Source organism: Brassica rapa, chromosome A02 (genome assembly GCF_000309985.2).
Source record: "Brassica rapa cultivar Chiifu-401-42 chromosome A02, CAAS_Brap_v3.01, whole genome shotgun sequence".
Lineage (NCBI taxonomy): Eukaryota > Viridiplantae > Streptophyta > Magnoliopsida > Brassicales > Brassicaceae > Brassica > Brassica rapa.
In genome coordinates this window covers 18571188-18585214 of record NC_024796.2, presented here as the reverse complement: position 1 = coordinate 18585214, position 14027 = coordinate 18571188, and the positions used below count along the sequence as shown (strand labels likewise).

The 14027-nt window shown below is 42.4% G+C and overlaps 1 protein-coding gene across 1 annotated transcript; it reads right to left on the bottom strand.

The window, feature by feature from the left end:
• Positions 1 to 5203: 5203 nt before the first annotated feature.
• Positions 5204 to 13808, bottom strand: LOC117131873. Its single transcript, XM_033284806.1, has 2 exons — positions 13584 to 13808; positions 5204 to 13541 (listed from the first exon to the last, which is right to left on the bottom strand). Exon 2 carries the CDS (start codon positions 11016 to 11018, stop codon positions 10005 to 10007), a length of 1014 nt encoding a protein of 337 aa, XP_033140697.1. The 5' UTR covers positions 11019 to 13541; positions 13584 to 13808; the 3' UTR covers positions 5204 to 10004.
• Positions 13809 to 14027: the final 219 nt, after the last annotated feature.

The window sequence follows — 14027 nt, the reverse complement described above, 5'->3', positions numbered from 1 at the left end:
TCCCGAAAATCGTAAAGATAAGTAATTTTCTACGAAAATCACGAACGAACCAACAGATTGAACGTCTCATCGGAATTAAATATGAGATGACAACTCATATTTACTTCGAACCTACTCAGGAAAATTCGAAATTAAACATTCATCATATATATAAAACCACGTAAAGCGGTAAGGGATTCAAAGCCACCAACGGCCAATCCCGAAAAGCAATAAAAACGGCCAAGACAGGCCCATACAATCTCTCGAAATAAAGGCCACATTCGGCCACAAACATATAATGGAAAGACAAGCATCTCCCTGTCAACAATCACTCCACCTCTCATGGCCCAAAGTCAAAGTCCCCGGACAACGAAGCGCCGAATGCATCCGCAGGACGATCCACTTCCTCGCCACCATCAGGAAACCCGGTCGGAACCTCTTCGGTATCAGGGGAAACCGGGATGGAATCCCAGAACCCTTGGATCCTCTCGTCGATCGAGGGAATGAGCGCCTCAGCGTGGGCACGTTAGTTCATGCCGCTCTTCATCAAGCTCATTTCCTTCTCAAATACATAGTCATCGGCTTGCGTTCTCCAAAGACTTCCGACTGAACCGCGGCACTCACGGAAATCGCCCACCGAGGTAAAGGCATCCTTGAGGCTCCCATACTCGACCTGGAACTGAGAGGCACGAGTCTTCATCACCTCGACAATATCCCTTTTGCCCTTCCTTTCCGCCTTAAGGATAGCTCGCGCATGATCGCGAGTAAGTTACGCTTCTCGCTCCAACACCTCGCCTTGCACGCGAGCGAGATCTCGTTCCGCTTTCTCCGCTTTAAAACGATTGACCATAGCTTCCCTATGGCTCGCTTCAATGGCCGAGCCAAGCAAGTTAAGACCCTACGAATCCAATTAACGCGTTATAAGCAGAAAAAGAAACACCTAGCCAATCACAAATATTTTCGAAAAAATCATACCCCGTTGATAATACGAGACCCTTCCGCGACAACCTTCGGCCTTCCTGTTTCATTCGTTGGTGGAGGAGCATCGAAGCCCGAGGGTAAACCAGCGAAGAAATCGTCGAAGTCCGGAATAGGAACCTCGCTAGAACCGCTTTCGTCCATCGAAAACTCTATGTCGCCAAGATCGATATCATTCCCCTTTGAAGAGTTCCACCCCATCGCAGCAGCGGGGGCAGCATCGGGACTCTGATCATCAGGCTCGGAGTCGTTCCCCGCTTCCACCGGATCGGGACATACAAACCTTAGCGCCTTCCGAACTCGTTTCAGCGTGAAAGAAGTCCAGAAAAACAGACAATTCCTAAGAAGGTCCCTCACTTCAATGATATCCTCGGGGAACGGGGCCAGCGGGTTGATGAAGGGACGATCATTTGGCAACCTCCGGAGCAGTGGGATACAACTCTCTTTGACAGACGCAGCGTCTATACGAACAAAGAAGAAAAATTTCTTCCACGAGTTCAAGTTGGAGATGAACCTCTTAACCACCGACATGAAGCTCCGAGGGACCAGCCTATACTTATCCTTATCCTTGACGAGCTGTAGCCTCAAAAGCGCATCAAAGTGATCAACAGAAAGGGAGAGACCATGCTCGTAACTCAGGATCAGGATTCCAACAAGGTGCTGAATGGCTAGTGGATTCAGCTGGCTGATTGCCACCTCGAAACGCTCCAACACTCGGACGACGATTTCGGGAATTGGGAACAACAATCGACAACGCACTACAAACGCTTCGTAGCAAGTGAAATAACCCTCCGTGGGGTTATCAGCGCTTTCACCTCGACGAGGAACCCGGAACCCCACCGTGCTCGGAATGCGGTAGAACGACCGCATGATCTCGAGGAACTCGTCGGTGCTCCTGCTTGGTGCCCCTTCCTCGACCGCACGATGGGTCAGGACCGGGAACGGCTTCTCTTTGAGAGGAGTGATCGAACCGTAATGCGCAACCCACCATGCCTCATTCTCGGCGGGATCTACCGAGTGAGGCACGAACTCTATCTTCGGAACAATGAGCTCTTCATGAGCATTCGCGAACGAAGACCCTTTTTTCGCAATCTTTTTCTTGCTCGACATTTTATACTTCTCTTTTGGGAAAATAGAGGGAAAGGATGGAGAGAAAGAAAGAAAGTTCTTCTTAAGAGAGATCTTAGAGAAAACAAGAAAGTGAAAAAATTGTGAAACAAGTTACCTCTCTTCTTATAGGCATGAGAATTTACTATTCAAACTCGGACTTTCGGATATTGATTCCATCCAACACGCCTAACTTGCCAAACATGCCTAACCGCACGCTAGGACCCTACAATGCATGGTCCTAACGGGCTGGGGGGCTAACTGTTGGGGTCAAAAACGGCCGTAACGGAATTAACACCCGAAAACCCTCGGAAATCGTATTTCCGAGAAGATAGTAAAATAAAAATATGATTTTCGTAAAAAAATAACCAATACGAAGTTTTTACGAAGAAGTGTCCTTGAAAGCTCAAAATGGACAACTCAAGCTCGATCATTGCGAAACTACCGCACATGCACGCTATCCGGTCGCTACGTAACGACCGAGCGTCCGTTCCGCTTCGTCGGTCTCTGGTCCTTCTTTCGTTCCTCTGGCTGGTACTGAAGCTCCACCCGCTCGTATCTCTCCTATGACTGTTCATCAGAGATTGCTCACAGAATTTTTTTCCTTCGTAACCAAGTGCGGGATATGGCGTTCCATAGGGACCAATCAGTCCTCCGGGCGAGAGGTACGGCTAGATAGGAGCTTATGAATGAGTGGCTGGAGAAGAAAGTGGATCAATGGAATCCGGAAGAAGAATATTGCCGTTACCTATTCTTGGCTGAAGGAGTTGACCAGCTGATGACTGGAGGACCGGTTCAAGCAGCTACCTCGGGATCTGCAGTGGGATCGCGATACTCGGAAGATCTGTCTTTTTAAACGTTTAGAGACGCCTTTTTTCTTTTTATGCTGGTGTTTTGAGCTTTTTTCTTTTGAGTAATGTCTTCTACTGTTTCGAGCATTGATTGCCGTCCCTTTTTAAGAGATTGTTGCTTTTGACTCCTTTCGTGCGTTTTTGTTGAATTGATTCTTTAACCCCTACTTTGCGGGTTGAATCATTTCTTGGTGGGAATCACTCCTGATTCCTGGGGGCCGTGTGGCTTTTTGGAGAATTCGGGGATCCAGTCGGCCTTGGACCCTGAAGTTTATGGGTTCCTGGGACCGACCCCTATAATCCTAGAATGATTATGGAACTTGGGTCCATAGTTTATAGGTATTTGGACCCTGAGGTATTTCAAGATTTCGAGAGTTCTTGGGATTTCTCGTGAAAGTTTTGTTATAGGACCTGTGGGCCTGGACCCGAGTTTCGTGTTAACTCAGAATTATGGTTTCGCAGGAACCGTATTCCGCCTCCCTAGGAGAGACTACTACTGGTACCTGTTGAGCTTTCACATTCTACCACTCGGAAGTTGCTCACTATCTAGTTCTCGTGCTGCATGCTGCTTCTGCAGAAGCCACTATCAGACTTATTAAAGTTTTGCTGGTGTGCATGAAAATCCAAGTGCCAGACTTTACCACTCTCCACGTCTGGTCAAGCAGTCGAGTGCTCCCTGTACGTGATATCACTCAAATTACCCTAAAGAGTGTTACTCTCATCAAAAGAGGTTCAGATGTAGTACTTAGGGATCGAATCCACAGAGACTCTAGGATTACTCAATAGACTTAAATGAATATAGACTAAAAGGTTTTAATAGTTTTAAAAGCACTAAATGATAAATCGAAAACAACAGTGATTCAATAGATTGAATTGAAGTGGTTTCAAGATTGGGAAAGTAGCTAGATTCAGGCAATTCTCAGGTATAAAATGTATGCACTTAGTTTAGACTAAAGGGTTCAATGGCTCTTGAACTAAACGTTGATTTAACCGGATAGGTTATCTTCACTAGATCTCGGATCTCAACTGTCGTATTTTGATCTCGAGAGAGTGTCGATCGATCCGACTTGATGTACATCGACCGATACACCTTTGTAACGATCGACCGACAGAACGATAGTTGCGTCGATCGATGGTTATTCTAGCGAGCTTTGCGAACGGGTTTAACTTGTTCTCTAACCTTCTCAGACCAACTGTCGTTGCGCCTGAGTCAGTTAGATCACGCAAATGGGTTCAGGTATTGGGGGAGAAACGGTTAGTTGGACTCAATTAATCCTAAGATCTAAAATGAAGGTGATCAATCTCAATTTTAGCATTAAGTCCATAAGCAATGAAAGAACAATTAAAACACCTTTTTAACAGTCATATTAGCAGCACATAATTTCAACCATTATGAGAAACCTAAATCTAACAATTGGTTTACTCAAACATATTCATGAGAGACAAAGTCATGATGGTGTGAAATAAACTCAAATGAAACATATAACACAAATAAATAGAGTAATAGAAATAAAGGAGTTCAAGATCTTCTCTGTTTTGCAGTCTCAGATCTATTTCTCCAATCCTAAGCTCTCCTAATGGTAGCCAAAATGCTCTTTTTCCAAAACTAGGACTTTTGCAAGTGTCTGCCTAGAAATGATACAAAACCCTAGTACATATAGCCTCACAGGCTGCCAGGGACTTAAGTTGTAAATAATAGATCTTCTGGGAAATGAAATCTTTTAATTTGCGATTTTATCCGTGTGACTGTGTATCGATTGATGCACATATATGTATATCGATCGATGATAAGTGATTACGATCGACCGATGTTGCTCTTCAAGCGTCGATCGATTTTCCTTGCGTAAAAGCATTCCAAAATGTCCCAAAAATATCATTTCCTTCCATCAGGTGAATAAACCTGTATTTGCTTTGAAAAGACTCTAAAACATGATTAATATATCTTAAAACCTTTATATACCATGTATAAAAACGGGTGAAAATCATGGTATATCAGTACGTCACAGTACTTTGGCATTTTTATATAGTGTACCATGTATCGTATAGCCTGGAGCGTTTTAATACAGGTACTTGCGCGTATGATTTTTGGGGACCCCGATATGCCTTAGGGTATACAGGGGTTTTGGTAGTATCGACAACATATTTAGGTTTGAGCAGACCCATTCCTGCTTTATGTCTCATACCCATTTGTTTTCAAGTGGAAATACCACATATCAGTGAGGTTGAGCTAGGATTCGAAGGTTTCGTGGAACCTGATCCAGCCCTATATGCCCTTTTAAGTATTGTGGCTTTCCTACTACATTTATAGTCGGAACTATTTCATTATATAAACTTTGTCCGGAGACTCTAAGCATACATATAAGTAGGAAACCAAAATGCTTAAACAATAGATAATAGGTAACATAAATCGAGATCCAGGGATCCTAATATAGAATAATAGGTTGCAAGGTGCTCCAAATAGGTAGACTACGTTTTACCTTTGCTTTTTGATAGCTCGTGGACTCTGTCCTATCGTAGAACCTCGTCCCCTTGTTGGGAGATCCCCGTCTCAGCTTGCTCATCATGGCTCCTGGTCGTGTGCCATCGGTTGGGTTGGTCACGGGCCGACAGCTTGGCGTTTCATCGGATGATGAGACTGGGGGTTGTGCTCAATGTAGAGAGGGTTCCTCCTTTCATCGTCTGGGGGATAGTCCGTCGGGGATCGAATACTCCAAGTGGTTTTTCTACTACTTTGCTCCCAGGCTTATCGGGTTCTCCTCTGACCTATGGGTCCTTGCATTGCTCGTAGGTTGAGCTTGCCCCAGAGATCCTATACTGATAGCTATTTTCTTCAGGACCTTGGGGGGTTTAGAGATCTTCTGCCCCAACGTCATGGATGATCCTGCTTCGAGGTGCGGGCCCCTCCTTTGGAATGGCCAAGGTGTCGTCGGGGATTTAAGATTCCTTGGACTGGGTCTGCGATCGCCTCCACCTGGTTGATTGAGGATTTCGAAAGCTTTCTGGGGTCTGATCCCTTCCGAGTGTACGAGAAGATTGGTCTCCTGAGTGGTCCTTTACGGGGAAAATGAGGTATCTCATCCTGCTTCTTGGTACTCCTTATCTGGCCGGAGTTTTCAGGGTACCGAGGTATCTGACAACATGTGGAGATGACACCTGCAGACCGTCGCCCTCTCCGAGCTGCGGAATGATGCTTCTCTGGGCCGAACCTGCTCGAGCTTATGAGTTTAGCGCGGATCATGTTCTCCATTTATACTCTTCCTTTGCGTTATCGTCGTGGGGATCATGTTCTCCAGATATGGTGCTTCGTATCTGGGCCTTGAATCGAAAGGACTCTGGGTTTTGACTACCTCCGAACTAGCTTGATTTGAATCCAAAAGAGACCATGCGAAGCGGTCGATGTTAAGCCAGGGAGAATTCCTCGGCCTCCTTCTCTCGTTTCTAACTCGTCGCGTACCTTTCATGTTGTTAGTGTCGGGTCCCGATACGTGTGGAGCTTGGGACCCATGATGTAATTGCTATAAGACCTTTGTCTTCCCCTTTAAGGTAGTCTGGTAGCAGGATCGAGAATTTTCTTGATCACACCTGACGGCCTTGATGCCCCAGGGAGTAGGGAACTTCACCATTTGATGGAGTGTTGAGGGGACAGCTCCCATATCATGGATCCATGGTCTTCCCAAGATCATGTTGTAAGATGATTGGCAGTCGACGAGGAGGAACTTAGTTGACATGTTGATTCCTTCAGCATAGACTGCAAGGACCACTTCACCGGCGGTTTGCTTCACCTCTCCGCTGTATCCCACGAGTGGGGTTGTCTTTCTAGTTAAGGCACTTTCATCCAACCCAGGTCCTGATAGGCAGTCTGGAAGATGATGTTACTGGAGCTTCCATTATCTACTAGGATCCTCCTTACCAAGCAGTTTGCTACGGTAAGCGATACTACTAGAGCGTCATGATGGGGAGTGATATACCATGGATTTGACCCATTTTCACCCATGGTATATAAGTATTTTACTATCTATATATTATATATTCTATCCTACTAGGTAAGTTTTCAGGTTCAGGAGTATCTTGGAGTAAAGTGATGATATTATGGAGCATTTAGGAGCTTAAAAGAGATTTCATCCGAGCTGACCATTAGAGGTCGATACGAAGAAGAAGCAACCGATCGATGTACATCCTTTACAATCGATCAATCTCGAGACGCGAGACGTGTGACTTGGTTCCAGCCGACTTTAAACCCAAGGCTTCACCAAATTACAAGATTACCCCTGAAGAGTTTTTTTTTCAACATAAAAGACCAAACTATACTAAGTAGATTCCTGAGCCGAAAGCCATCTAGGAGGAACGGAGTCAACATAAACCATAGCAGAAGGCTGAGTCCTAGCACCTCGTGCTAGCTTATCCGCCATTGTGTTTTGTGCCCTTGGAATATGCTGAATAGTGTAGGTAGAAAAATATTCCTTACATCGTAGAAACTCGTCCATGTGAGTAGTGAATGCCGGCCATTCTGTTGGAGTAGACACCATCTTCACCAACTGTGAGCAGTCTGTTGCATACACCACCTCTGAGATATGTAGGGTCTTCATGCAATCCATCGCCCATATCAAAGCTTCACATTCTGCATGTAAAGGTGATAAACTCCTGCGAATAGACATAGCACCCATCATATTATCAGTGGATCTTTCGTCTCTGCAAACCATCCTTGCCCTGTAAAGGGATCTTGTTCGTTCCATGCGCCATCAATATAGCATCGATTTACCCCTTGTAAAATAGAGCTCCCGCCAAATGAAGAACCCCTATTTATATCCTCTTTAGTTTGGACCTCCGCCCATAAAGTGCCTTCTATCTTTGCAGTCCGGAAAAATTGAGGAGGATTTCCAATTTTATCATCAAAAATCTTAGCATTGCGATTTTTCCAAATATACCACAATATCCACGGAAAATAACTTAAATCGGGTTCCTTCGGTAACCGCCAAAATAAATAATCCATATTGGTAAAAAGAGAATGGGTAGGAAAAACTCCCAGTCGAGAGGGAATATTAGATAAAGCCCATGTTTGGCGCGCATTGGGACACTCAAAAAACACATGATTAATCGATTCTTCTTCTGCACTACATATATGGCATTGCAAATCACACTTAATCCCCCGAGAATAAAGGTTCTTTGTAACTGGTAAACTACCAGAGATTATTTGCCACACAAAATGTTGTAGTTTAGGCGAACAATGAAGTTTCCATGAGTGAGCTAACAAAGGTTTAACATTGGGGCCCATATCACTGCTTTGAGATCCTAAATCTGGATATAATTTCTCCTTACGATATCCCGATTAACAGTATATCTGCCATGGTCCGTAAACAACCATCCATATGAGTCTGGTTTTGGATTTCGGCTAATAGCTATACCTCGTATAATACTCACATCATCCTTGTGAACATAAGCATTAAGCAAATCTAAATTCCAAGAAAGATCTACTGGATTAATGAAATCCTCCACTTTAAGTAATGGATTCAAATATTGATTTTGAAGTTTTTGAATTGCTGATCTCGGGCGTTGAGCGGGGATCCAGGGATCATTCCATACTGAAATGCTTGAACATGTTCCCACTCTTTTGATTAGCCCTTTTTTAACCACAGATCTAGCTGAAGTAATACTTTTCCACCTATAAGAGGGAGAATATGAACGTATAGGATCCATAGGATCTGATTTCCTATAATAACACCCTTTTAAAACCTTTGCGAAGAGAGACTCAGGTTTATAAAGTAGCATCCATAGCTGCTTCGCTAATAAAGTTGTATTGAAGTTCTGAATATCTCTAAAGCCAATGCCCCCTCCTTAGCTTTGCACATTTTATCCCACGAAAATCAATGCATCCCTTTTTTATTTCCATTGCCGCTCCACCAAAAGTGAGAAACCACACTCGTAAGTTTCTTGGTAACCGTTTTAGGTAAACGGAAACAAGACATCACATGAGTTGGCATAGGTGATGCCACTGATTTAATTAAAACTTCCTTTCTCACCCTTTGTAATAAACCGAATCGTCCAATTATTAACCTTATTATTTACTCGTTCATGAAGAAAACCAAAAATTTGAGTCTTTGATCCTCCCAGACTCTCAGGAATCCCTAGGTAAGTTCCCATACCTCCTATTGTGGTAATCCCCAAAACCTGTTGGATTTCCAATCTAGTCGGAACCGGAACTTTATGTCCGAACTGAAGTGACGATTTCTCAAAATTTATTTGTTGCCCCGAAGCTCTCTCATAATCTTTTAAAATCTGTAATATAACCCCACATTCTTGCCTATTAGCTTTCCAGAAAAAAAGACTATCGTCTGCAAACAGTAAATGTGAAATTGTCGGACTACCACGTGCAATTTTAAGCCTGTTAGTAGCTTTTCTTCTTCCTTCTTTCTAATGTTTGAAATTAGTGCCTCCGTACACAAGATGAATAAATAAAGTGATAACGGATCCCCTTGTCGTAATCCTCTATTTGGGACAATGTGTCCTTTTGGCTGGCCATTAATCAGAACCTTATATTGTACTGAAGAGACACAAACAATAATTCTAGATACCCAACGATGTGCAAAGCCCAATTTTAGTAACTTCGCCTCAATAAAGGGCCATTCAACCCGATCATAGGACTTGCTCATATCTGTCTTTATAGCCACAAACTTCTCCTTACATGATTTGTTAGTTCTCAACCCAGGAAACATCTCCTGAGCAATCACAATATTATCCGAAATCAGTCGTCCAGACACAAAGCCTGATTGCGTTTCGGAGATTAAGTTTGGTAATAATCCTTTCAGCCGCTGGCAAATCACCTTTTCAATTATTTTGTATCCCACATTACATAAACTAATAGGTCTAAACTCCGTCATTCGATTCGGCCTTGCCGTCTTTGGAATAAGACATATATTGGTCATATTTAACCGCTCCTCCAAGAATCCTGTCCTAAAAAATTCATTAACCATATCCGTAATATCTTTTTTTAATTATTGACCATGATTGTTGAAAGAACAAAGCCGTCATTCCATCCGGACCTGGTGCTTTCTCCGGATGCATTAAAAATAAAGCCGGTCGAACTTCCTCTTCCTATGCCCAGGCAGTTAAGAGTCGGTTCTGATAATCAGTGATCAGCTTGGGTACCTCTTTTAAAAAATCTTCACAACCTGATGGCAAGGATGTTGAGAAAAGATCATTAAAATAATCTATCGCCACCCCTTCCACTTCACCTTCCGATGTAACCCAATTACCAGAACTATCATGCAATCCGACAATCTTATTTTGGATTCGTCTTTGCTTTGTCAAAGCATGATAGAATTTTGAATTACGGTCTCCTTTTGCATGCCAGTTCATCCTATATTTTTGTTCCCAAAACAATTCCTCATCTCTATACGCTTCTTTTAGCTTCCTAAAGACCTCCAATACATCCTCATATGTTTTTGTTCTATCACACTGAATATCCTCCAAAGCCTTCTGGAGTTTATTTATTTTCTCCTTTCCATAAGGGGGATTATTTTTGCGCCACACCGAAATCTCGTGTCTACAGTTACTAATCTTATAACCTACCTTTGAATTATTCTTTTGATTCCTTAAATCCCATCCTTTTGAGATAGAATCCATAAGACCATCCATGCCAACCCATCTTTTATCAAACCGAAATTGTCTCTGTGTCCTAATCTGTTTTTCATCTAAATTTGCAACAATGGGTCGATGATCCGAACCTACCATCCCCAAATATTCCACATATGAGGTTGGAAACATATTATGCCATTCCGTATTACCTAGAGCCCGATCTAATCTACATCGAACCGTATGATCTTGTCTTTTCCCACACCAAGACAAGGTATTCCGCAAAGATGGAAACTCCATGAGCCCACAATTCTCGATCATATTATTAACCTGTACAAATGTGGATGCATGCCTTAACGCTCCCCCTTCCTTTTCATGATTACCAGTAATCTCATTCAAATCCCCAATCACAAACCATGGTTCCGTTCTAGTTATACCAATTCGTGTAAGACGTTCCCAAACTTGATCCCTTAGACCCTGAACAGGATCCCCATATACAAAAGAAATATATATCGTTTTCCCTTTATAACTCATTTCAATGTCTATAATTCTATTACTCGAATATATTATAGTCACCGGGAAATCATAACTATGATATAAGGCCAAACCTCCACTCCTTCCTACCGGATCAACCGTATGTAAATATTTTTATCCAAAATGGAATTGAAACTGCTGAACAAAATAAAATTGTTGCTTTGTTTCTGAAAGAAAGAGAAACACCGGTTTGTGTTTATGCCAAATTTCTCTTAAGTAACTAATAGTATACTTACTCCCCATTCCCCTACAATTCCAACTTAATATCTTCATTCATTAAAAAACTTATTTAAATGATACCACACTCATCTCATGACGATCTTTGTACCCTTTAAGAAAGATCGTGAAACTCCAAACATTCGGAAAATATGCCACTAAAAAATTAATCTTTAAATACATGAAGACTCTGATCAGAATCATATCATAGGTTACCTTCATTGTTTTCCTGTATATAACCCTTAAAAAACTCGTAGCTCGTGTTTTATTACTCAATAATCCACTTAAGAGTCGACTGCTACACTCCCTGTCCAAATCCCATTTTATTAAACCATCACTTCCAGCACAAAAAGTAGCAACAGACAAATCACTATCCCTACTCTGATTCTCCTGAAATAATACATAATCAACATCCACCCCTTTGCTTACCACAGAACTCGCCATTTTATGATACAGAATTCCAGAAACAAGATATAACCCATTTATATTACATTATTCCACAATCAAAACCCCATTTCCCAATCGTTATTAACCTAATAGTTATATACTTAATAGTTATATACTTGCCTAAGTGTTAGGAGGCAAGAGAGCTTTTGGCCACCATTGTATTCTTACTTTCAGAAGGAGAGAAAATCATAGAGAGATTTGTGATTGGAACTCCATTGATTCATCTTTTCTATTCTATGCAGTTTTTATCTATATTTTGTGTCATGAATTGCTTAACTATGTCTGAGTAGTTTACTTGTTAGATTGAGGGTTCAAACAGGTTAAAGGGATTAGCCGCAACTATAGATTCGCTAAGTTGTGATATTCATTGATTGATTGTTCTTAATGCTTGTTTTAGCCTTGCTAACTAGAACATGAACCTAGGAATTTGCATGTGGCAAGCATCCTTGATCATCCTATCCTGAATCTAATCTGTTAAGCTAGGACTTCTAGAGAGAGCTAACCACTGATCTAGGAGACTAGTGAGCATTATCAACACACGCCAAGGGCTTAGCTAGAAACATCGATCAAAATTGTCTTCTGACAATCGATCGATATTTGTGAAAGGTGTATCGATTGATATCCATATAGGATCATCGATCGACACTTTCTTGTGATCAAAAGACGACAGTTGAGATCCAAGATCTAGTTAGTTAACCAGTGAAACATTGCCATCGCTGATCACTGTAATTAAGGAGTTGAGCTCTAATATATCATCCATGCAACTGTTAGGCATCTACATGATTATAATCTTTAACACCTGAATAGAAACCATGCATCTAATATCTTCCAATAAAGTTACATCCCCAATCATCTTGTTAGTCGAGCAATAGACTTGCACAATTAGGATTGCTATTTTCTTTTAAACTCATCAAACAACAAACACCTAGAATTAATAACCTTACTAGATTGAATAGGTTCCCTAGCTCCTTGTGGATTCGATCCGTAAGTACTGCAACTGAACCTCTTATTTGAGAGAGTAATTCACTCCTTAGGGTAATTTGAGTGGTATCAAATTTGGCGCCGTTGCCGAGAAGCTTTGATCGCCATTAGATTTAGTGTTATTGATTCTTATTCTTTTCTCTACCCCCATTCTGACACAAAATTTTTTCTTGTCTTTTAAGGTGCATGCCCAACAGTACCAGAAGCAACAAGGACAAACACTTGCTATTCTTAGAAGATCCTGCTCACTTGGGATGCATGATCCGCAAAGACCAACGTTCCACATCGATCGACGCAGTAGCTTTCACGCGACTGATTCTCGCACCCAACCGTCGACCGACACCCAACCTTCATCGTCGACGGATCTACATCGTTCGACATCGATCGATACTACACTGCATACATCAATCGATCATCAGTCGCGAAACATGGTTGCGATTGTTATTCTCAGAAAGGACGAGAATGGAAGCCTGTATGACCAGGATGGTCATCTGCGTAATGCAATAGGTCAGAAACTAGACACTCAGGGGAATGTAATCTCTGATACTGATGCTACAGTAGCTGCTCAACCTGTAGAAGAGGCTGCTCAACCAAGGGCAATGGCTGACTACCATCGTCCAGATGAGTACTACACCAACATATCAGCTATTCGACTTCCAGAGATTCAGAAACAGAATTTCGAACTGAAGCCTCAGTACTACACACTCGTCTCACAGATACCCTACTGTGGGTTACCGCACGAGCATCCTATGGACCATCTAGAGAGGTTCGAGGATCTTATCACTGCTATTCGTAAATGAGTGCCCGAGGACTACCTATTGTGCAAGCTCTTCAAGTATTCTTTGACTGGAGAAGCGATGCACTAGCTTAAGCAGCTACCTACAGGATCTTTGACATCCTGGGACTAGCTTAAGCAGCTACCTACAGGATCTTTGACATCCTGGGCCGACATCAAAAATGCTTTCTTGCGAAACTTCTTCAATGAGGCACGTGCTGAAGACTTGAGGAGCAAAATCGCTACATTCACGCAGAAGACTGGAGAGTCTTTTAAAGATGCGTGGATCAGATTAAAATTCTTCAAGCGAGACTGTCCATACCACAGATTCAACAAAATGCAACTGCTGAGCACTTTCTTTAGAGGTATCGCCTTGAGGTATCAGATGGCTCTTGATACAGCTAGCGAGGGAAACTTCAACACCAGGAATCCGGTGGAAGCTGTGAGACTGATAGAAATTCTAGCAAACAGCAGCAGCACCAAGAACACTGACTTTGAGAGGAAGAAGTCTGTTGCATCCCTAGGGAAGGAATAGATGGACGAAGTTAGAGCAAAGTTAGATGTGGTTCATGAGTTTCTTAGGAAGCAAG

What these genes read in the sequence shown, in the direction of transcription:
- LOC117131873 (XM_033284806.1), bottom strand. Translation starts at nt 11,018, where the DNA reads ATGAGTTATAAAGGGAAAACGATATATATTTCTTTTGTATATGGGGAT.